General features: G+C 36.3%; 1 protein-coding gene across 10 annotated transcripts in view; it reads right to left on the reverse strand.

Moving 5' to 3' along the window:
• The window catches only part of LOC108745965 (titin), an 86,358-nt gene that overhangs the window by 57,492 nt on the left and 4,295 nt on the right, over positions 1-24,571 (reverse strand). For 8 of the 10 annotated variants that reach the window (XR_001939131.1, XM_018482470.1, XM_018482414.1 and 5 more), the window contains exons 2-39: positions 23,036-23,078; positions 22,657-22,931; positions 22,310-22,527; positions 22,000-22,221; positions 21,425-21,771; positions 20,937-21,285; positions 20,627-20,865; positions 20,164-20,393; positions 19,933-20,076; positions 19,575-19,832; positions 19,349-19,492; positions 18,972-19,244; positions 18,354-18,899; positions 17,786-18,263; positions 17,125-17,705; positions 16,431-16,973; positions 16,075-16,329; positions 15,832-15,975; positions 15,004-15,405; positions 14,229-14,630; positions 13,742-13,964; positions 13,414-13,586; positions 12,795-12,934; positions 12,130-12,646; positions 11,873-12,016; positions 11,497-11,748; positions 8,704-11,405; positions 7,616-8,618; positions 7,117-7,515; positions 6,506-7,025; positions 6,071-6,242; positions 5,779-5,965; positions 3,329-3,668; positions 2,523-3,246; positions 2,057-2,395; positions 1,805-1,961; positions 1,479-1,645; positions 1,257-1,386 (exon numbers count right to left, since the gene is read on the reverse strand). Coding sequence is in view for 9 of the 10 variants with exons in the window: in XM_018482470.1 (XP_018337972.1) it covers positions 1,257-1,386; positions 1,479-1,645; positions 1,805-1,961; positions 2,057-2,395; positions 2,523-3,246; positions 3,329-3,668; positions 5,779-5,965; positions 6,071-6,242; positions 6,506-7,025; positions 7,117-7,515; positions 7,616-8,618; positions 8,704-11,405; positions 11,497-11,748; positions 11,873-12,016; positions 12,130-12,646; positions 12,795-12,934; positions 13,414-13,586; positions 13,742-13,964; positions 14,229-14,630; positions 15,004-15,405; positions 15,832-15,975; positions 16,075-16,329; positions 16,431-16,973; positions 17,125-17,705; positions 17,786-18,263; positions 18,354-18,899; positions 18,972-19,244; positions 19,349-19,492; positions 19,575-19,832; positions 19,933-20,076; positions 20,164-20,393; positions 20,627-20,865; positions 20,937-21,285; positions 21,425-21,771; positions 22,000-22,221; positions 22,310-22,527; positions 22,657-22,931; positions 23,036-23,078 (14,382 nt within the window). In the remaining variant the exon portion in view is untranslated. The remainder of the gene's footprint in view (positions 1-1,256; positions 1,387-1,478; positions 1,646-1,804; positions 1,962-2,056; positions 2,396-2,522; positions 3,247-3,328; positions 3,669-5,778; positions 5,966-6,070; positions 6,243-6,505; positions 7,026-7,116; positions 7,516-7,615; positions 8,619-8,703; positions 11,406-11,496; positions 11,749-11,872; positions 12,017-12,129; positions 12,647-12,794; positions 12,935-13,413; positions 13,587-13,741; positions 13,965-14,228; positions 14,631-15,003; positions 15,406-15,831; positions 15,976-16,074; positions 16,330-16,430; positions 16,974-17,124; positions 17,706-17,785; positions 18,264-18,353; positions 18,900-18,971; positions 19,245-19,348; positions 19,493-19,574; positions 19,833-19,932; positions 20,077-20,163; positions 20,394-20,626; positions 20,866-20,936; positions 21,286-21,424; positions 21,772-21,999; positions 22,222-22,309; positions 22,528-22,656; positions 22,932-23,035; positions 23,079-24,571) is intronic. The other 2 variants (XM_018482454.1, XM_018482461.1) reach the window with 2 other exon arrangements.

The following is a 24,571-nucleotide window of genomic DNA, read 5'->3' on the forward strand; positions in this document are numbered from 1 at the left end:
TATATATATATACGTACATATATGTGTATAATCATAAACTATGGCGTACATATATAGTGAGAAAACTGTATAATACGTGTATGTAAATATATTTTTTTACGATATAATTTTTATAATGAACATCAAAATTATACAGCGAACGAGTAAACGAGTTACGTAGTTCAACACAGTTGCATTGCTATTTTTCTTTTGTTTTCATCCATACTGATTAATGTCGCGCAAAATTTCAAATTTTGAGTCTATTTATAGAGTTATAGTATTCTTTATTAAAAAGCTGCGAACATCATTTTTATCGTAAGAAGCAAATCAAAATATTGGCAATACAAGTGGAACGACGTTTCACTTTACCAATCATCTACATTGCACTGATCTTAAAAAATGATCGCACTTGTCCTGACCGATTACATTACAAACAGTTTCGATTTTGATTTTAATTTTACTTTTACAGCATTTTAATTTCAGCATTACCTTTGTAACTTTCTTAGTTAAGTGATATGTCTTAAGATAATTTTTGCGCGCGAAATTTGTAATTACTTTATAATGCAATCTGAACAAGTTCCTTAATAATAACTTATTGTTATTAACTATTCCTCGTTTCACTCGCTCAACTATTCTCAAAATATGATAGTTAGTACACAAACTCCCCAGACGCGCACGTTATTTTTAATTACAGGAGATCTGTTTGAGATGGAAGTCGAGAACTCTAGCAAGGTAAGTTACGTTTTTTCAAGGAAGACAACAATAAAGCACAAAAGTAAAAATACGGGTAGATATTTACGGCGAATCGTGCTGCGCGGAGACGTTGTAAGACTTTGAGACGATGTAAAGACGTTAGTCGCAATAAACACATTAGACGGAAATTAATGTATACATTAGCAATGATCAATTACGATGTAAATATTTTTTAATTTAATGATTATTTTATATCAATATCCGTTTTATATCTATTTTGTTGTATCATGCGCTATTGAAAAGCAATTAATTCTTTTGACATCTCGAAAACTATGATAATCTATAATTCCCACGAGATTATTACCGATTTAATCAATGTACAACAAGAAGTACAACAAATTAAAAAAGTTAGAATATAACCTTTTCCAAGATTTAACAAACAATTCACTAATACTATTAATTTGTTAATTGATTTGTCATGCTACTGTCTCGAATATTTGTCTCCGGCAGTTGTTGGAGTATAATATAAGAACAATCATGTGTCATGTTAGCAATCGATTCTATATCTTTTATTCAGTTCTTACTTTTGACGATGAGTTTGGCAGATGTTTCTACGGTACCGGCTGAAGTTGTAGCGCGGCAAGTGAAGATGCCAGTATCCTCCTCGTAGGTAGTTGCTATCAGCAGCACCGCATTGCTCCCTTCATGAATCATCTGAAAATGATATATGCCATGTCTTTCCTGAATATCACGTCTAAATATGAAATTTCCTTCGATGCTTTATGGAAGAATGGTAAAATATTTACCTGAAAGTCTGGTGACTGTGGGATCAAGGCACCCTCTCGATACCACTGAATCGTCGGCTTGGGCTTTGCCGGACTCACTTGAGTTTTAAATTGAGCTGGTTGTCCCTCTATCACTATTTGATCTTTCAAAGGAGTCAATTTTGCCAGGACATCAGTTGTATCGGGCGCTAATTGAAAGTGGAAAAAAGTGATGCGTCAATGTCGTTAATAAAAAATTTAGAAAGATCGAATTTGAACTTTTTATTTTTTAATATTTATTATATTTTATGCTGTTGATAAAAATTTTTTTTAAATATTGAATTTGATTTTTTTTCTTTTTATCTTACCGAGAACTCTGAGATTGGCAGATGTTGTGACCTCACCAGCGGAATTTTTAGCAATGCATTTATAAACACCTTCGTCTTCGGGAAAGGCTTCAGAAATCCTCAGGGTACAGAAATCGCCTTCTTTTTGCATTTGAAAATACTTCGACGGTTTGATTACCTACACAAATAATGTAAGCATTCGCGAATAAAGTTATTTGAAAAATTCATTGTGTCAAAGTTATTTTATTGTAGCTATTATTTTATTATACATACCTTATCAGCTTTCTTCCATTGTATAGTGGGAATGGGCTTTCCTGCGATTCTACAAGCGAAAGCGACTGAAGTTCCTTCTTTAATGGTTTGATCTCTTAATGGCTCTAGAATAGTTGGCGCTTTTTCTATTGTTGGTGTTGTAGGTTTTGCGACCTTTGTTGGAGATTGAGGTCCGCGAACAGTACATTCCGCTTCGCAACGCGCTTCTCCAGCACTGTTAATCGCAACACATTCATATTTGCCAATGTCCTCTGGTACTGTCTCCAGAATCAGAAGTGTATAAATATTATCTTCTTCCAAAGTTTTATAACGGATATCCGTTATTATCTTTTTGCCGTTCTATAATAAAAAAGATTCAAACGTTAATTAATTTAAATTTTCTATTCACTATGTGCTATGTATAAAATCATCAATCGAATCGGCAAGTTTATAGCACATATACGTATATGTATTTTACTTATTTTACCTTGAGCCAATAAACATCCAAAGGTTTAGTGCCGGTAATTTTGGCGTCGAATCTAGCGAGTTGTCCGGTAGCAACAGAAGCGGATTGAATTGTGGATAAGAAACTGGGTGGTATCGCGCCACCTCGGCCAGGCTGCCTTCTGCGTTCCTCTACGACTAAATTGGCACTACATTTGGCTTTTCCTCCTCTATTCTCAGCGATGACGGAAAAGACACCAGAGTCTTCCATAAAAACTTGTCTGATAATTAACACCGATTTGGTGCTGAAGGTATAAATTTGAAGATCAGCTGAGTTTTGTATAGGAAAATCTTCGCGGTACCATTTGATAGTTGGCAGTGGATCGCCATCAAATTCAACTTCAAATTTGGCTTGTTCTTGCTCAAATGCTCTACAAGGTTGAATCTTCTTCGTAAAAATAGGAGGTTTGGCAGGTTTGACTTGACCTTGCACTACGCGTTCTTGTGTTTTCGCTTTATGTTCTACTTCTGTTGTCTCCGTTGCTGTAATTTTTCTCGTTATTTCTACATCACCCTTGACTTCTTTTTGTGTTTGTTTTTGTTTCGCAACATGAACTTCGCGACCATGAACTGTAGATTCAGATGGTTCTGGAGGATATTTTCCCGTGGCTTTAACGCGTTCTGTATCTATATCCACTTCAGTAACAAATGGTTTTTTTACATATTTTGGAGGTGGTTGTATAGGTTCTTGTTGCGGTTGTTCCTCTCTAGTAATAAGAAGTTACCAAATATTATTACTAAATATTTGAATATAGATTGCCAATATTATCAAATATTTGTAATACTTACAAACTTTCTTCATACTTTTGAGCCATTCCCTTTGCTAAGGAATGTGCAACGACTTTATCGCCAGGAATAGCAAATTGATGCGAAGCTTCTCTTAACCTGGTCTCTTTGAGCACTTGTTCCTCTTCGAGATTCATCAACTTGTTATAATAATCTTCATTTTTCTTGCTCTTGACGGATTTTTGCCACTCAGTCTCAGGTTCTTTAATAACTTTAGTGCCAAGATGCTCTGTGGCAATTTCGATTCCTTGGGAAACACTTTGATGACGTTCGTCGAACACACGCTCCAATTCTGTGTTTTGCCGCTCGGTCTGGTACTGTGTTAGTCCATAATCGTACCAGGCTAAAGAAACAATATCATGATATCTATGTGCCCTCGTATTTCGTACATCTCATATTTCTCATAAAGAAGAACGCGTATGGACATATCATGGATTGGTTTAATTTTGGATTCTTAATTAGCGAATACAGCGTCCTTCAATGAGGCATTTTTACAGGTATTATATAGCATTTGCATACATTTTTCCTTGAAAATGTAATAAATAATTTGCATTATAATTTATTGCAAGATCGGATTCAGATACCTCATTAAAGCAACGTTGCGTTTCTCTTAATTAAGAAACAAAAATATCTAATCGAAAACTACGATACCTAAGACACAGTACGTGAACGACGATACAACACATATCGACGACACCTAGATGACAGATAATAGGAATCGAGCTGGATATGGAAAATTCGCATGGTTAATACATATTTGAAATTGTTTTGCTTTCACATATTATCAAAAATATTGTTAGATTAAATTATTTGTTTCTCATGTACGTGCTCTCCTTCGTATTATGAGAAGGTTTTCTTTCAATTTAAAGAGAACAAATATTCTACTGAATCACGAAATTCCTTTGTTTGATTAACTAAATAATTTTACGTAAATCGTCGAATTTCATTTTTTTTCGACTAATTAGTTTTAATATACAATCGCTCGCTACTTTTCGTGCGAGGCATTAAAGGATGGGTAATATAGAAAACGCATATCCAAAAAGAAAAAAAAAAGGAAAGGATAAACAAAATGCAAGAAAAACAGCAAATTAAACACATAATAGTAATTAAGATCAAATTATATATTGATTGCGCAATATTGATGAGAGATACGGAATCTGCTCGATATTTGCACTTTTTACAAACAATACCTGACATGAATTATTTTATATAATAGTAAGGGAACAAAAAGTGTAGAATGCCTATAGTGCAATGAATAAGAATAAATATTAAACAAGGTAAATAGTCCACCCCACCTCTTCTTCCCTGCCTGGGGAAGTTCGACTTTCTACGCGAAGTAAGGTCCACTTTCATCAAAAGTCATCTTTAGGCAGAGAGGAAGGTGAGGTAGACTTTACTTCGAATGAAACGTCTTTACAAAATCACAAATTTTCTGTTTTAAAAACAAAATTTATATAAGAAAATAATGTTTTCAAAGAAAATTTTTGTTTTTAAAGCAGAAAATTTATTTTAAAGCAAAGAATTTTTGTTTTATAGCAGAACTTCTTCTGTTAAAAATTTTTTAACGAATAACGAACGATGGCTAAAACCTGTTGGAGGTCACCTAGGGTCACTTAGGGTCATGACCTTGACTACATATGTCAAGATTAAGATCGGGGCGAGTTCCTCCATCGGTACATTTATCTTAAATAAATATCTTAAATACAGATTAAGAGTTAAGTATAAACATAAGAAATAAATAAATTGAGATTAAATGAACTAACACACTAATGAGCAATAAACTCGCCGTATTCTCCAGCGCAACAATATATGATCGATTTATAAGAAAAAAAAACATTAATAAAAATATAAGACAATATTAACATTTTTCCGACGATTATATTTTTCATACCTGAATGTGAGAGATACGATACCTTTGATCTAAGATGCTCTAATATTCCCGTTGATATTTCCAACCATGACGAAGAAGAAGGAGAAGCAGAAGAAGCTGTCGGATTTGAGATGGTTTTTGTGGCTTTGGAATGCCAAATGTGGAAAGTAGGAAAGAAGGAATCATTTATGTTCGAATAGTTTAGAGTGTTCTCTGTATTCGAATGCATGTGTCGTATCGATATATAGAAAATGTACTGTGTTTCGGTTGCTCGATATTTTCCAATCTACGCTCGCTTTTTGCGAATCGTTATTGGAGATTTACAACCGTTTTTTTTTTCATTTTCACGTGTGATATATCTGTATTGTTGTAATCCATTCAAATTGTTACTGCGCATAAATTCTTCGTACTTTTCAAAATAGTTGCAGAAAGTTAATAATTAATTAATTAAATTTATACAATTTTTATATTCATATTTCTTTTGCTTACACAATCTCATTGTTCTATAAAAATATACTTTATTTCATTGTTAGGCACGAAGAAGTCATGGCCGTATATTTATATGAAAGGAGCGAAAACTTACGCCTTGGTGAATTTTTCAATACACCGCGGTAATCGTCGCTTCGTTGCTTCACCGTTAAAGTTGTTTCTGTACGTGCTTCGCCAACGGAGCTCCTTGCAATTACTTCAACTTTTCCATGATCGTACTGTCTGGTCTTTGGTATATCCAGATGATACATACCGTCGTACGTTAATTTATAGCGGGATCCCTGCATGAAAAAGAGAACAAATTTAATATGATTACACTATGAATATATTTTTACCAAAAGCATTGACATCATTTAATGTATTGCAAATGATATTTGGAAACTTACGTTGACTACCGTATGTCCATTGATTATCCACATAACTCGAGGTCTTGGGTAACCAGTGACTCGACAACAGAATCTAGAGCAGTCGCCTTCTTCGACGATTACCGGTTCCGGTTTGCTCACGAAAATAGGCGCCGAGCGTACTTTTTCTTGTTCACCTTCCTCTTCGGGTACTCTATAAGGTGCATTTGATGTTTTAAATATAATAATATTATACATATTATCATTTCATATTGTCGCGATGATTTTTCGTTGTAATATGGACAAATAAATATTTAAAGAAAACAATTTGTTTTCTTTTGGAAAGTCTTTTTTCTTGAAAATAATGTCTCAAGATACATATAAAATGGAAATAAATTTTGTGTCTTAATTTTATCAGTTAAAGAAATTATTTTTCTTGTAGGTACACAAAAAATGAAGCGTAAAATAATATCTTACATTTGCCATGCCGCTTCCATTTCTCTAATTTTCTCGATGCTTTTCATGCCTTTTGGAAGTTGAGACTCATAGATAATTCCTGGTTTTCCCGCAGTTTTGATTATAGCTCTGGTCTCGTCCATTCCATACAGATTCGTAGCTCTGCATAAATACTCGCCACTGTCTTCTGGATAAACCCAACCAAAGTTCATTGCTACATAGCCAAAATCATAAATAGGCGTAAATCGATTCTTATGAGGTAATGGTTTCCCGTTAAAGAACCATTCGACTTTCATATTTGGATCACCCACAGGTGCCAATTGGCATTCAAATTTGGTACTATTCATTTCAACAAGATCGGTCTGATCTTGAATCTGCGTGACAAAACGAGGCGGTTGTTTTTTATCCGCATCATATAGATCGTCTTCGGTTAAATGTATTTCCGAAGTATATTTTTTAATTGTCGCTTCCATCTGCATCAAGGCCTCGGATTTTTTCATACCTTTTGGTACTTGATTTTGTAGAATAATGCTTGGTAATTCTGTGAAAAAAAATATTTATTTGAATCCTCATTGATACAACTAATTTAGCTTGAAAAATGAAAACTGGTAAAAAATTAAAAGATAACATACTCTTGCAAGATACAGCAGCTCGAGTGGTATCTTCTCCAAGATTATTGATGGCTTTGCAAACATATTCACCAGAATCCTCAGGATAAACATATAAGATATCCATAGACACAAATCCCATATCGTAAACCGTTCTATATCTGTGCCCAGCAGGTATCAATTTGCCATTTCTGTACCACTCGATGCGTAGATTCGAGTCCTCTTTGGGCTCTACACGGCATTCGAATCTGACTGGTTCACCCTCGTCAACAGTTGTCGATTGGATTTGCGTAATGAAATGAGGCGGTTGTTGCGGTGCTTCTTCCGCAGGAGCTTGAGAGACCGGTCCTCGTTCTAGTTCTTTTAGCTTTTCACCGCTCATTCCCATTGGTAATTGAGAATCAAAATCTATCGTTTTCTTGGCTATAAGAGAGAACGAAACAAGAAATTATTTCTGTTTTATACTATAATAGTTAAGATATAAAAGTATATCTACATTTTTAAGATCGAAAATGCAACTTACATTTACAAGTAATGGTAGCCTTGGTTGTAGCAGACCCCCACTTGTTTGTAGCTCTGCAGACATATTCGCCGCTATCTCGTGCATATGTATACGACATATCCAATGATATAAATCCAAAATCATTAATTTGATGGACACGAGAACCTGTTGCGAAGGGCCGTCCATTGTGGAACCAATCAATACGCATAGTAGGATCACCCACAGGCTCGACTCTACAGTCGAAGTGACTCGGTCCAGCTTCTTCAACTTCAATATCTTTAAGTTCGACAATGAATTTCGGTGGATTCGGCGTTTCTTCCTCCGCCAAAATCTCATCTTTCTTATATAGGGACTCTTCCAGTTTTTGAATGCTTTCCGTACCGGTTTTAAAATTATTCGGTAATTGAGGCTCCAGGATGATACCTTGACGTCCACGAACTTGAAGCTTGCATGATACTGTGGCTTCACCATGACGATTGGTGGCTTTACAAGTATATAAGCCGGAATCGCGTTGATAGCAATTTGCAACTTCTAGAATGACGAAACCAAAGTCATGAATCGTTTTGACTCTACTACCAGCGAGAAGAGGCTTGCCGTTGTGGAACCATTCGACTCTCATGCTAGAATCGTTAATTGGCTGTAGTCGGCACTCGAAGTGAGCAAGAGAATTTTCAGTCAAAGTTAAATCAGAAGGAGTCGTGATAAATTCTGGCGGTCTACCAGTATCGTCCTCGAGACTGATCTGACCTGAAGCAGCTCCAAGACCTTCCAACTCAGCAATCTTATCAATTGTACTCTCCATACCTTTGGGTAACTGAGATTCCAAAATAATACTGCGTTTGCCCGTACACTTCATTGTGCACGTTGTCACTGCCTCACCGTAGTCATTTGTTGCTCTACAACTATATTCGCCAGAGTCTTCAGGGTAGATAGGAGAAATTTCCAAAATGACGAAACCAAAATCGCAAAATGTGCGGAAGCGAGATCCTGTTCGCAATGGTTTACCATTCCAAAACCATTCGACCTGTATCAAAAAGAACAATATAATAAAACGTACATATTTATATGCGTATGATATATAGACTAAAATTAAATGAAATTTAATTTACCTTTAATTTTGGATCGTCCGTAGGAATTACTCGTGCCTCGAAATGCGCACTTTCTCCCTCTCGTAGACCATCGACGTTACTCAAAGGTACAGTGAACATAGGAGCTTTGCCTCGTTCTTCTACAATTTTTTCGTCTTTCGTACGTATCATTGAGTCTTCAAGATTTTGTATTTTTTCTAGGCCGCCTTCCATGCCCTTTGGAAGTTGCGATTCCAAAACAAGATTAGTTTTGGAGAAGCATTTGAGCGTTGCTCTCGTAGAATCTTCACCATATTTATTGACGGCCCTGCATTCGTAAACTCCAGAATTCTCTTCGTAACAATAGAGTATATCTAAGATAACGATACCAAAGTCATGAAAAGTGCGATATCGATGGCCGTGAGGAAGTTTCTTGCCGTTGTAATACCACTCGACTTTCAAATCGGGATCGTTCACTGGGGTCAGCCTAGCCTCGAAGTGTGCGGACTGCCCTTCTACCAGTTTTGTTATGTCCGCGATCTGCGTGATAAATTTCGGTGGTTCAGCGACAGGAGTCGTAGATGTAGTTGTTTGTTCTCCCGTATAACTTTCGAGTTCTCGAATTCTAGCAAGCGAATCCGGCTGAAGGGAATCTAAGTAAACTCCGCTCTTGCCAAAGCACTTGATCGTAGCTTTTGTATAATCTTCGCCATATTTATTGCTAGCTTTGCAAACGTATTCTCCGCTGTCGTGAGACATCACACCGGCAATATCCATAACTACAAAGCCGAAATCAGAGACCATCTTGAAACGTGACGAATGCCGTAGAGGTTTTCCATTGTGGAACCACTCGACTTTCATATGAGGATCACCTACTGGGATTAGGGTACACTCAAAGTGAGCTGATTGGCCATCCTTTAAACCTTCCAAAGATTGAATTTGCGTTGTAAATTTAGGTTTCTGTCCCTTGGACTTGTCGATACATTCTAATTGCACGCTAATTTCTGCTTTACCCCATTTGTTGGTGGCTCTACAAGTATAAGTACCCGAATCTTCTATTTTAGTACCGAGAACTTCGAGAACAACCATGCCGAAAGCGTAAACGGTTCTCGTGCGATGACTAGCTTCTAAAGATTTACCATTGTAGAACCATTCAACTACCATAGTTTGATCACCAGTAGGGATGAGAGATGCTTCAAAGTGAGCGATCTCTCCTTCCGAGAGATTAGTCAAATTCTCGAATTGCGATGTAAACATTGGTGGTTGGCCTTCTTCCTCTCCTAGAGGGGCTCCTTCTTGCCGTTTCAAAGATTCCTCCAAATCTTGAATTGCTTCGAGACCTTCTTTGCCTTTGGGATGCTGCGACTTTTCGATGATATTTTCCTTCGTAGAACAATAAACCGTCGTCGAAGTGAAAGCTTCGCCTGCTTTGTTATAGGCCTTACAAGTATAAATACCAGAGTCACGCTCATAAACGTCCGTTAAGTCCAAAGTGACAAATCCAAAATCGCTAGTCATTTTAAAGCGTGAACCATGTTCTAAAGGTTTTCCATTAAAGTACCACTCAATCTTTAAATTAGGATCATCCTTTGGCTCAACTTGTCCTTCTAGATGTAATGGTTCAGCTTCTCCCAATTTAAATTCAGGCCCAAGAGGCACCGTCCAGATTGGTTTAGGATATTCATGTTCAGGAACTTCTTCTGGTCTCCTGTATTTTGATAGATAAGCATCTTCGGCTTCTTTTACTTTCTCAAGTCCGACTTCTCCTTGTGGATGTTGCGTTTGAAGATAAATATTTTGCTTGCTAGTACATTTTAAAGTACCAGATGTCTGTGCACTTCCTTTTGAATTTGTAGCTTTAACGGTAATAACTCCAGAATCTTCTTCGTAAGCGTGAGTCAAGTCCATAGCCACGTAACCAAAATCATAAGTGCTTTTAAATCTCGCACCAGTCGGCAAAGGTTTATTGTTCAAAAACCATTCAATCTTCATAGTTGGATCTTTCGACGGTTCTACATTGCATTCGAAGTGAGCGTTATCACCTTCGATACACTCTACATTATTTAAATGAGTGATAAAAACTGGTTCTTCGTAAGTAGGTTCCGGTTGATCAGTAGAGATTCTCTGAGGCTGTTCCAAAGCATCGATTTTCGATAGAGCATCAGGATGCAAAGTATCTCCCAATAACCAATGACGATCGGCAATTTTCAAACTACAAGTTGACACCGCTTCTCCCAAAAGATTAGTTGCTTTGCATGTATAAATTGCGGAATCATCAGGTCTTAGCCCGTTGATCGATAGTGTTACTAGACCGAAATCAAACGTACTACGAAGCCTCGTTCCAGTTTGAAGAGTTATACCGTTCTTAAACCATTCCACTCTCAAATTAGGATCCGCCCGCGGCTCCACCTGAGCTTCTAAATAGACACGTTGTCCCTCTATCAATTTATCGAAACTTTCGAGATGTTTAGTGAAAACTGGTGCCTGCTGCGGAGTTGTATCAACAAACATTTCTGGCACTTTATTCATTTCTGCTTCTTTTAATTGAATCTTCTGCCACGCATCCGTTTGTATGCTATCGGAATCGATGGCTGAACGCGCTTTTACTTTCAAAGAGATCGACGATATTGCTTCTCCTGCATTGTTAATTGCTTTGCAAGTATAGACTCCAGAGTCTTCAGGGATAACTTTTAGAATGTCCAATGTTACGTATCCGAAGTCATGATTTACGTGGAAACGTGACCCTAAATATCGATGCACAATGATTTTGTTAATATTACATAACTGCGACACTATAATAGTAATTTAACGCTAAAGAACTTATGGCTATCTTACCCATTTTTAATTCAACTCCGTTCATGTACCATTCGAATCTTAAACTCGCGTCGCCGACAGGAACGACTCTGCATTCGTATCTAGCCATTTGTCCTTCCCAAAGTTCCGTTGGTCCAGTTAGCAACTGTGTGAAAATCGGTTTATCAAACATTTTTTCCGGTTCTTCGGGTCGTCCGGCTTCCTTGGCTTCTAACTGAGCGATTCTACGTTGGGCCTCTGGATGCTGAGTATCTAACTGTATGCTCGCCTTAGCTATACGTGTTAATATATGAGAATAATTTATTAAATAGATTAAATAATTAATTGTACTAAAAATTACTCGTTAAAAAATCAATTTTGATTTTATTATAATTAAATAGATAAAAAACTTATTTACTTTTAATCTTCATTGAAGCTGTGGTAACCGCTTCGCCCAGTGGATTAGATGCGCGACACATGTAAACTCCTTCATCTTTGTCACGTACGTGAGCAATATCCAGAGATACATATCCAAAGTCATGCACTTTTGTGATTCGCGAACCTAAAAAAATTACAGTAAAAATTTATTCCATACGAGAATTGTATTATCGCAGTATTATAGAATTATATTAATAATTTGCGTTTTAATATTTAACTTTTGTTAGAAATTCTTACTTGTCTCAAGAGGCACTTCGTTTCTAAACCATTCCACTTTGAGCATAGGATCACCTACTGGTATGAGTCTGCATTCGAAATGCGCAGTGTGACCTTCAGTAATATTATCGATATTTTGCAATGGTTGCGTGAAGACTGGTCGCTGTCGAGTTTGAGGCTCTGGAATCTCTGGTCTCTTCCATGGTTGTTGGGCTTCGAGCTCCCTGATTTTATCCATTCCTTCCGGCCGTTGAGAATCCAGAATAATGTTATCTCTTGGGATTACTTTAAGTTCGATTGATGATACGCATTGTCCTAACGCGTTAATCGCTCGTACGGAATATTGTCCTGCATCTTCGGGAACGGCATGACCAATGTCCAAAGCTACATATCCAAAATCGAAAGTCACATGGAAACGCGCTGCCGATGGTAATGGTTTACCATTGTGAAAGAATTCGATTCTTAGATTTGCGTCATGCAGAGGCTCTACTTGACACTCGAAGTGAGCTGTTTGCCCCTCATATACTTCAGTTGTACCCTAAAAAAATTTTTTGTATTTACTTCCTTCGCTTCATTTATTGAGCTTTATATATTTCCCACAATAACAGGTATCAGTAATTTATATAAGTTGCTTTTTTATCATTCTCATTATTATTATTATTATTCATACTGTTATTATTATTTACCCTAAGTTCAGAGACAAATCTCGGTGGTGTTACTGGCGGTTCCTCAATTTCTAATCGTGCAGGATGACCCTGAGACTCTAATTCTCGAATCTTTTCTAAACCATCCGGATGTTGGGTATCCAAAAGAATACTCCGTCGTGCTATGATAAAAAACGAGATTATAATTATTTTGTTATTATGTGCTTACTTTTTTAAATAAAATGAATCTGATTTTACGATCAATCTTGATCCAAAGAGTTAGAATTGATTCGATGTTTCTTGAAATATCATGTAATATGGTTAATGATTTTTTAAAGTATAATATCTTTATATCGTTTGCAAGACATAACTTGTTTGAGTTTGCAAGATAGATTTATGGACTTTAAAGAAAATCTTCTTTATAGAGGTACTTGCTACTCCATCTGACAAATAGTTTTTTTTTGTTCATAAATTTTATCGCTGTTTATATGAACGTTTTGTCGAGTTCTGTTGTCGAATTTGTTCGTTCTTCACCGGTGAAAAATTAGACTTCGGATAGAGTGTATTTTTTGCTGACAATTACGTAGAACAATTAGCATAAAACTATAACATAGTACAGATATCTCGATTTAACATGTTGCATGATATTGTAGATACATACAGCTGACTTTGATAGTGCAAGTATTAACGGCTTCTCCAACTAGGTTGGTTGCTTTACACATGTAAGTACCAGAATCTTCAGGATAGGTATAAAGAATATCAAGAGCAACATAGCCAAAATCATGTGTTGTACGGAAGCGATGACCAGTTTTAATCGCAACTCCATTAACAAACCTATAAAATCAAAGAGAATTCAATCAAGAACTTATTCAGCATTGTATTAAAGTTATCATTATATCGTTTTGTGTGTGTGTGTGTGTGTGTGTGTGTGTGTGTGTGTGTGTGTGTGTGTGTGTGTGTGTGTGGTATGTATTGAATATTGAGTATACCATTCGATTTTCAAGTTCGGATCGTTAATCGGCTCCACACGACATTCTAAATGAGCGTGTTCGCCTTCCTTGAGATGATCCAGATTGTTCAACGGTGTCAAAAATACAGGTTTCTGATGAATAACCTCTTTTTCTATTTCTTCTTTAACTTCGACAGTTTCCAGCTCTCGAATTTTTTGCAAACGTTGTGCATCCAACGTATCGAGACATAAGCCTTGTTTTGCTATTTAAATCAAAATAATTGGTACATCATATATTCACACTTTTTTAATAATTAAAATTGTAAATAACAAGTTATATAAAATTTCATTTGCACTTGTAAATTTGCAAAGTAAACATATGAAAAATTATCTCGCTTTATCTCGTATTCTTTCGTTTGTTTTGAAAGACCACGAAAAAAGGACATTATTTAACGAATATACGGTGATCACACTAAATATAGTTTATGAAAATATATTATATAGTATAAATATAAAATATTACTTACAATCCACGCTGATCACGCAAGTAGTGATCGCTTCGCCTACAGCGTTTCTTGCTTTGCACATATAGGTACCAGAATCTTCAGGATAAGCATAGAGAATATCGAGAGCGACGTATCCAAAATCGTAGGTTGTTTTAAATTTATGTCCTTGAGGAATGGGACGTCCATTTCTAAACCATTCGACAACCATCGTCGGATCATTCACAGGAGTCAGCGTAGCTTCGAGATGAGCGTTTTTGCCTTCTGGAAGATGCTCAATATTTTTCAATGGTCGTCCGAAAGTGGGCTTCTCAGCGATGATCGTATCTTCTTCGATCACTCGTTTATACCTTGAATCATCTTCAAGATATTGTATTTTTTTCAATGCGCTCTCGTGTTGCGTGTCATGAATAATTGATGCTCGAGCTAGAAAGAGATTTTTATTTAAATTAATGCAAAGAGATATAAAGAAGAGAAAAAATATATATAATGAGGCTTGAAAGAAATCTATCAGTGAAAAATGTAAAAAAGCCCATCAGAGCTTACATCAGCTATTCGGATGCACAAAAATTCTTTATTTTTCGTGTGAATGTAACAAAACAAATAAAATAGATATCTATTTTAACTGATGTAGGCTCTGAAGAAGAGAAAACTTAAATTCAAGGTAAAGAAGAATAAAATATAATGTGTAAATTAAAGTTAACAATTAAAAAAAAAATGCTGCATACATGCTACATACACAATAAAATCGACTAATCCAAGCTACGTTATCATGCAAATGTCCTCGTGTATTACTCACACTTCACGTTAAGATTAATCGAGCTCTTCGCCGATCCCAATTTATTAGTGGCTTGACAAGCATAAGTGCCCGAATCTTCGGCATATACGGTCAATACATCCAACGATGCGAATCCAAAATCACAAGTAGTTCTGTATCTGTGACCAGTGGATAATGGTTTGCCATTGTGAAACCATTCCACTTTCATGTTGGGATCAGGGTAAGGTTCTATGCGACACTCATAATGTGCGCTTTGTCCTTCGACTAAACTGGTAGGTCCGTTCAGTTGTACCGTAAAGGATGGCTTATCTTTTACCACAATCTCCTCCTCCTCATGACGTTGATATTTCGTAGTATCTTCCAGGGCTTGAAGTTTCGATAAAGCGCCCTCATGTTGTGATTCGAACTGCAACGCTGCCTTAGCTGCATTTTGTAAGAATTTTTAACATAGCGCATTGTACGAATCGTCCCAAGAAATCATACATGTCGAATGTATTCCATGAAACAACTAAAGTTTGCAGTAGACTCGTAATATATCGAGTAAATACGCAATACTTATTTGTAGATAGTAACAAATAAGTTTAACAATAATACATCAAATCAATAAAGTAAAAATATAATTTTTTTTTAAATGTAATATTGAGTTACATGGCAAATCGGTATAAAATTTCAAACCATTTCAGTTTAACGATATAATTAAAGTAAATGTTAATATTGTTAATTAATACCAGGATAATGTATCAAATTTACAAAAAGTAAGTATTATCGATTATTTTAAAATTAGTTTGCAGGTTGTATGAAATATTTTCGTAAATATATACCTGAGTTAAATTAACACGATATACTTACATTGAACGAACAATGTTGCTGAAGTAACTGCTTCTCCAAGTTCGTTTGTAGCACGACATGTATAAGTGCCTGAATCTTCGGGATTAACGTACTTCATATTTAAAGCGACATATCCAAAATCGTGCATGGTCGTTACTCGATTTGCTTTTGAAAAGTTAAAAATTGTTTGAAATATATTTTAAAAATAATTCTGATATACTTTTATGTTATATAAATTATAAATTCACAAAATATTAGGCTTACAAGCTGAAATAGGAACTCCATTACGTAGCCATTCTACTTTGAGTTTAGGATCTCCAACTGGAATAACACGTGCTTCAAAGTGTGCTGCTTGATTCTCAGCAACACGAAGATCTTTTATCGGCATCGTAAATACAGGAGCTTGCGTAATAATTTCCTCAGTTGTAGCTTTACGTTGATAACGAGACGTGTCCTCCAACGAGCGAAGACGTTGAAGAGTTTCTTCGCTCTGAGTCTCTGTGTAGATTGACTTTTTAGCTATGGATAAAAAATAGTAAAAAATTAGTAAAAATAGTAAAAATTAATGCTATTGATACTGGAAGAAATTATCGAATAAATCTTTAAGTGACGAATCTTACAGTGAACGATAGCGGTTGCAGAAGTGATGGCTTCACCAATAATATTTTTAGCTCTGCAAGTATAGGTCCCAGAATCTTCGGGATACGCGTACATAATATCGAGAGCAACAAAACCAAAATTGTTTGTTTCAATGAATCTTGAGCCTGCTTTCACTGGTTTGTTATTATGGAACCATTCGATTTTCATTGTTGCATCGGACACTGGAATTAATCTACATTCAAAATGTGCTCGCTGGCCCTCTTTTATCTCGACATTATTTAATGAAGTTGTGAAAATAGGCGCCTGAGTTGTAGTTTCTTCAATAACTTCTTGTCTTTGATATTTGGATTTATCCTCAAGATAATGAATCTGTTCAAGTCCAAGTTCGTTTTGCGTGTCCGTTAATATTTGTGCGCTCGAGCGACACGTTAAAGTACAGAGTACTTCGTCACTTCCTACCAGATTAACAGCACGACAAGTGTACGTTCCAGAATCCTCGGCAATCAAATCAATTACGTCCAATGCAACGTAACCAAAATCATGAATTGGACGAAAGCGGTGTCCTGCAAATTGATTTGCATAAGATTAAATATAATTTCATGGATGCGAACTGAATATTTAGATGAGAAAAGAAATTTGAGAAAAGAAAAATATGATTAGATAATATATGATTCGTTTATATATGTTACTATTGCAGAAGAAACAATAAATTACCTATCGTTACTGGATGACCATTTTTAAACCATTCGACTTTTAAATTCGGATCCGTTACCGGCTCCAATTTGCACTCGAAATGTGCATGTTGTCCTTCTCGAAGATTTTCTTGGTTTTTTGGTTTTGTAATAAATTTCGGCTTTACAATGACGACTTCATCCACTAATTCGTGCCTTTTGTATCGTGACGCATCCTCCAAGTACTGTATTCTTTCCAATCCTTCGGGATGTTGAGACTCTAGAAGTAAATCTTTTTTGGCGTGTACTCTTACAGAACACGAAGTAATTGCTTCACCGAGCTGATTTCTAGCTTGGCACGTATATACGCCAGAATCTTCAGGATAAACGCCGAGAATATCTAGGGCCACATAATCAAATTCGTAAGATGGTCTGAATCGGTGACCAGTTTTGACCGGTCGACCATTAACGAACCAATCGACTTTCATAGTAACATCACCAATTGGTTGAAGGCGACATTCGAGATGGACATTGGTCAATTCTACCGTCTCAATATTGTGCAAAGGTCGGGTGAACTGAGGTGCTTGCATCACCGTAACATCTTCGTGTTGAGTTTTGCGATATCTATAAATGAATGAAATAATGAATAAGACAAATAATCATGGAAAAATATATGAATTACAAGGTGATAAATAAAAGCAAACCTTGATGCATCTTCCAATATCTGTATCTGCTCAAGTGATTGTTCATTTTGTGTTTCAGTGACGATGTCAGACCTTCCGATAATTCTGACGCAAGCAGAAGTATGTGCGGTACCCAGATGATTAGTAGCTCTGACTGTATATTCGCCAGAATCATAAACGGTAGTGTGTACTATATCGAGTGCGACAAATCCGAAATCGTAGTAAGTTCTGAATCTAGAACCGACTGTGACCGGACGTCCGTTTTGGAACCATTCAACTCTCATTGTAGGATCGCCCATCGGTTCCAAACGACACTCCAAGTGAATATTTTTGCCCTCACTAACTGGCTTAGGATCACTCAACGGCTGGATAAAAATTGGTTTTGATTTAGAGATCTCTTCGATATGATACTGCGGCTCAACAAATTTGGAATCTTCTAAACGTTGAGTTTTTTCATAAGTTCCGCGATGCATGCTGCTGGTATCTATGCTGGAACGCGCTAAAACGAAGAATTAACGAAGCTCATAATAATTGTTTAGCTCTTTGCAAATTACTTCAATGCTGCATAAATAAAATAGTAAAATCTTACTTTCTACGGTCATGGTGGCAGATAAACGAGCTTCTCCACGGGAATTTCTAGCCACAACGGTATATGTACCAGCGTCTTCAGGACGAACTTGAAGAATATCAATGGAAACGTATCCGAAATCGTGATACGTTTGGATTCTATTAGCGGCAGTAATAGGTTTGCCGTTGTGATACCACTCGATCTTCATACTCAGATCACTTTGAGGTTCAACGCGTGCCTCAAAATGCGCCCGTTGACCTTCTACGATCTTATTGGTACCTTTAAGATTACCTAAAAATCGTGGTGCTTGTGTAATCTGCGTTTCTTCTTGAACCTGTCGTGAATATCTACTCGAATCTTCGAGAGATTGAATTTTTTGGAGACCAGTAGGATGCTGGCTGTCATAAATAACATCATTTTTGCTGATCACACTTAATTGAGCGGTAGTGTGAGCTTCACCGGCTCTGTTGTAGGCTCGGCAAGTATACACGCCAACATCGTGTATCGTTACGTATTTGATGGTCAATGCCACGTATCCGAAATTGAAAAAAGTTGTAATCCGAGAACCTAATCCCGAAAATATTCCGTGAATATAAATATATGATATACGTTTTGGTGAAAAAAATTATTATTACTTACTAGCTTCTACAGGTCGTCCATCTTTTAGCCACTCAACACGGAGGTCGGCATCACCGATTGGTTCGAGACGCGCTTCAAAATGAGCGAATCCACCTTCTCGTATGCTACTTTGATCCTTAATAGGCGATTTAAATTCCGGTGGGCTACTCGCTTCAGGCTGCTCCTGCACATACTTTTGGTGCATCGCCTGTTGATATGCTTCCAATTCCTCGGCAGCCTCTATGTATCTCAGTTGTTCGGGAATACCCAAGTCTGTTGTTACGCTTGTTCGCGCTACACAATAATTAAGACATCAATATTCCAGAATATTGAAAAAAAAAAATTATTCGAGAAACATTTGTTTGAGAATAATTCTCCGTAACAAAACTAAGACTCACCAAAGACACGAAGAGTCGCGGAGCTGATGGCCTCTCCCAAGCGGTTCACAGCTCTGACAGTATAAGAACCTGCATCTTCAGCCCGTAGGTGCATTATATTGAGTGAGACGTATCCGAAGTTGAAGATGCTAGTAATTCTTGAGCCTAATAAATAATTAATATAGTTTTTTATAATATTTTTTTTTAACTATTAAAATCGTTTGTTTTTAAATATATCAATACTCACTCGCTGTGATTGGTTTTCCATCCTTGTACCACTCCACTTTCATGGTAGGATCGCTAACAGGCGTCAATTGCGCCTCGAAATGGGCGTTACGACCTTCCTGTAACTCACCAAGATCCTGGAGCGGGCGGATGAAAACCGGCCGCTGTGAAGAGGTCTCCTCCACGCTCTCCTGTCTTTGATATTTGCTGTAATCCTCGAGCTGCTGAATGTATTGAAGGCTGTCGGGGTGTTGGCTTGCTTGTTCAATCGTGGCACGTGCTGAAAAAAGGAAATAATTTATAATTATATAGAATATAGTTATATTGAGCAGAGATAATAATTTGTCGCAAGAGAAATCTATAAAATATTCTTTACTCACGGGTTACACTGAGGGTGGCTCGAGAATCGGCAATTCCGGTCGAGCTTACAACGCGGCACAAATACTCGCCGCTATCTTGAAGAACGATACTAATGAGATCGAGTGAAATAAAACCGAAGCGAAAGACGGAAGTCGCCCGGGAACCTGTAAAAGATACATGCGCAAATTGATTGACTCGAAGATAATGCTTTGTTGAATAAAAAAAATTAGATGTAAAAATTTTTTACTCACTTGCGTCGAGTGTTCTGCCATTGACATACCACTCCACCCTCATAGTGGGGTCGCCCACCGGTTCGATTCTGGCCTCGAAGTGAATTCGTCCACCTTCAATTTGATGAACATCCTTTAGCGGTATAATGAAACGTGGCGGAGGATAAATTTTGTCTTCTTCAGGAGGCGGCAAATAAGGTTTCGCACGTTCCACATGTCTCAGGTAAATTACTTCGGGGCCAGGCGCTGGTCTGCAAATATTTATTATTTACTTTATCTCACAAATATTTATTATTCAGTTTATCTCACTAAAAGTCAATAGACTTTTTACTAAAAAAAATAAAAGTCAATTTTTTGAATAGTATAAAGTTTTGACTCTTCGTTTTATATATATCTGCGCTTCAATGGGAATATATAATAAAATAAAACATAGAAAGATCAATGTTAATTTGTCAATTTGATGAACACTTGAGAAGTCTCTCACTCTGGTTCGATGACTTTCGTAGGTCGGGGTAAATTCAGGCGTCTTGGTTCCGGGGTCGTTCCTTTTGGCGTTTCTACAAAGAGCCGTGCTCGAGTTGCGGTGGAGCCGGCTATATTTTGCGCTGTACACTGGTACCAGGCTGCATCTGAAAATTTGGCGCATGGGATGTCTAAAGTCGAAGCTCCGTTACCATCACTCGATATACGTATTTCGGGACAAGGCGTTATCGGTACGCCATCCTGCAAAAATTTTTGGTGTCAGGGAAATTGTGATTATATAAGCAGATAAAATTTCGAATAAATTATTATACTTTTTGCCATGTGATTCGTGGAATGGGCGTGCCGACTGCACGTGCCATAAAGATCACAGGTTCTCCTTCCTTTACTCCCGTTGTAACAAAACGTTCGACAAATTTCGGCGCAACTACCTGTTCTTTTTCGATAACGCTTAAATTGCATTGACAAGAAGTTTCACCGGCTTTATTCCGCGCAATGCACGTTACTACGCCAGCGTCGGCGCGGTTCACATTCGTGATCATTAATGAATTGTTACCAGATTCATTTACAAGGATTTTATGAGTCATGTCATTGGCGACTTGTTGGTCATTTATATACCAAGTGACTTCAGGATATGGACGGCCAGTTACGCGACAGTCGAATCTGAAATATGTTGTTTGTTAATACCTCATGTTAATATCATAAACACTACTCATCGAAAATGATATGATATTTAAGAGCGAAAAAAAGCTGAAAAGCTGAAAAGCTTTATATACTAAAAATAAAACAAGTCAAAACGAACCGCGTCATTTTGCCTTCGGTAGCTTCCTTATCTGTGATGGTACGAACGAAATTCGGTGGCAGAACCTTGCTAGAGTCAACAGATTCATTGATTGAATCTATTTGTTGAGTCTTAATAAATTCCCTTTGATGCGCTTGATACGGAACTTGATCTACTTGATCGCTGGATTCAATTGCTAGATAAGCGGAGCTAACGGTACAACCTTGAGGATTCTCAGACAATAATGTATAATGACCGCTGTCTTCTGGCAGAGCGACTCGAATTCGTAAAGTAGCCTGCTGATTTGAATAGCTCGTTTCTAGTCGTTGAGAATCTCGAATTCTCTGACCATTTTTGAACCATGTTAACTACAACAATTTAGCATATACTAAGTTAATAAGCTTATACGTTAGGTATTTTATGAACAATTAAATATCTCGTTTAATGATAGCAGATGATGTAGAAATACGACTTAGAGAAAATAATTATAAAAATAATTTTATATATATTGTATATATACATATAAAACATTGAAGAGTAAAATGTATTGTAAATTTCTTTGATATTTCAGTTCTTTCAATGCAACTTGAACTTACTCTTGGTTTCGGATTGCCAGTTATTTTTGCGGTAAAGACAGCGTCCGATCCTTCAACGATCTTCGAGTTTCTCGGTTTCTGAGTAATTTGTGGAGGTGCGACCGGGCCTAGGGTACGATCAACTACTGTAGAAATTTGCAAGTCGGATTCATTCGCAAAACGGCGAGTAATTGATTCACGGAATTCCAATTCGCGCAACAATCTGTATTCAAAGGTATCAACCTGCACATTTAAAAAGTAAGTAATATTACTTTAAGTGTTCTTATATTGTTATTCAAAGCAGCATATATCAAGTATTTAGCTATAATACCTTAAAATCTTCAATGCTTGTAGTTGTGCCATTGATGTAACTTCGTTTATCGGTTATTTGTTGATAACTGCGTTGTTGAAAGATTTGACTTCCACTTTGCATTTTCTGGTCGCTAGTTTGAAAACTTTGCGAAAATTCTTTCTTGTAACTATCTGTTAGTTGTTGCGCTGGAGGACCAAATCCCTCTGGCTGTATGTAAACTGAGCAAATAGCTTCGCCTGAAAAGTGGAGGAAACATGTGACATGCTTTTTTCATTTGTTTTGTGTTCTAACGTTGATTCCAACAGAAGAACAGAATGTTTAAAGAATATGTATTCTAAGTGGAAACCATAGAAAAGAATCTCTACCATATTGGTTCTTTGCATTGCATGTGTACTCGCCCTCGTCCCCCGGACCGATCTGATTAATTTGGAGTGTGACAATTCCAGAATTTTCATTATAAGACATTCGAATCTTTCGTGATTCTAGCAATGGCATCCCTTTGTGTGTCCAAGAAACTGATGGTCTCGGATTACCTCGAACACAACCTTCAAAAATCGCGTTACCTCCTTGCGCGAATCTCGCATTTTTGAAGATTCGCTCGAAAATCGGTGGTGAAGGATCTCCGGGTTTACCCGTAAATCTGCCAATAATTTAATGAGATCATGTTAAAAATATTATTGATGATAGCTATATTTCTCTTATAGCTACAACAATACTATAATTAATGAATGTTGTAATACTTACACTGGTACCGTTGGCGTCGTTTGCATAACGACCTCTCCTTGAACTGCAGAAATAAAAGAAATAAATGAAAATTAATTTTTTTCTATATGTATAATTAGAATGTAAATAATATTAAACATAAAAATTAATCTTTTATCAGGAATTAAATTCAATTCCCCCTCCCCAATGGAAGGATTATAAACTTCCATATATTTTCGCAATGGTTCGTTCTCAGGCTAACGAGTAAATTGATTTAAATTACGATGCATCCCGATGTAGACATAATTTGATGAAAAAAATGCGGCATCGTCATCGCGCGTAACGGCGACAGGAAAATAACAGCTTGTGAACGGTTCGTTTCCTCGATTCGTTCTACCCTAATTGGAAAGTACGACAGAAGTTATACGAGGAAGAAAGATGTACACACATAGTGATTTAAATGTGATCATGTACAGTTTTGCTCGAGCAATAAACGAATAAATTTCAGAAGATAATCAGTAGCTAAATAAAATCTACATAATAACATTAAAATTTAAAAGGATGGATTTAAATATTATAACATAAAAAAATAAGATTATTAATTGAAATTTTTATGTTTGCAGATATTTCTATAGGTTATCTTCTTCATTTCGGAAATAAAATTTAATAATTCAGTCTATGTATAAAAGACGAAAACTAGCTATTGATTAATTATTTTGTACATAAACGTAAAAAACAAAAACTAGCCATTGATTAATTATTTTGTACATATAAAATACTACATTTATATTTTCCACATATTTGAATATGAAATTTGGTATATATATATATACAGACTTTCCTTAATTAAGTATATGAATTAATTGTCTAATTATAAAATTAAATTAATCATTTCTCTTATTGTATGTGATATCGCGACATTTAGCATTTATTTCACGATTTGCGAATTGTGAAGGGGACGAAAGACGTAATGTGCCACTACAAGCACAGGATTGTATTTTTGCATTTGGATAGGGATCACGTTACCATGAGCCATTTTAGGCACAACTATCTTTGCTCAGTGCTGCGCACCGCGACGAGTCGCGACGCGATGCGTCTACGCCGTCCATGGACCAATCGCGTTTTCCGTTACGCAAAAGCAGTCACTGACCAAAATAAAACCGGGTCCAACATTTCTCTTCGTCTCATATCTGCGTACGATTTTGTGTAAGATTTGTATATTTTATATCCATATATTGAATTTTTTAATGTAAATCATCTTGCTTCCCTTTTTCTTATTCTTTTCTTTTTTAACATATTTTGTACCATTCTCTCATCATCATTCTTTTTGATCGATGACCGAGCTTGATTGATGTTAAGATATACATATACTAGAATCAGCTTTCTAAAGTTCTATTTAAGTTTTATTAAATTTATGGTAAATATTAGAGAACAATTAGCTGACTTTTACAAAAGTTTTGCATAATAAAATAAATACATTTATAAAAACAGATTATTGCATATAAATATGCGTTATTTCATTTGATTTTAAAGTTTATTGTTACATGTATATAATATATTTATATTATGTATATATAT

This window comes from Trachymyrmex septentrionalis, unplaced genomic scaffold, assembly GCF_001594115.1.
Source record: "Trachymyrmex septentrionalis isolate Tsep2-gDNA-1 unplaced genomic scaffold, Tsep1.0 scaffold107, whole genome shotgun sequence".
In the NCBI taxonomy this organism is placed as follows: Eukaryota; Metazoa; Arthropoda; class Insecta; order Hymenoptera; family Formicidae; genus Trachymyrmex; species Trachymyrmex septentrionalis.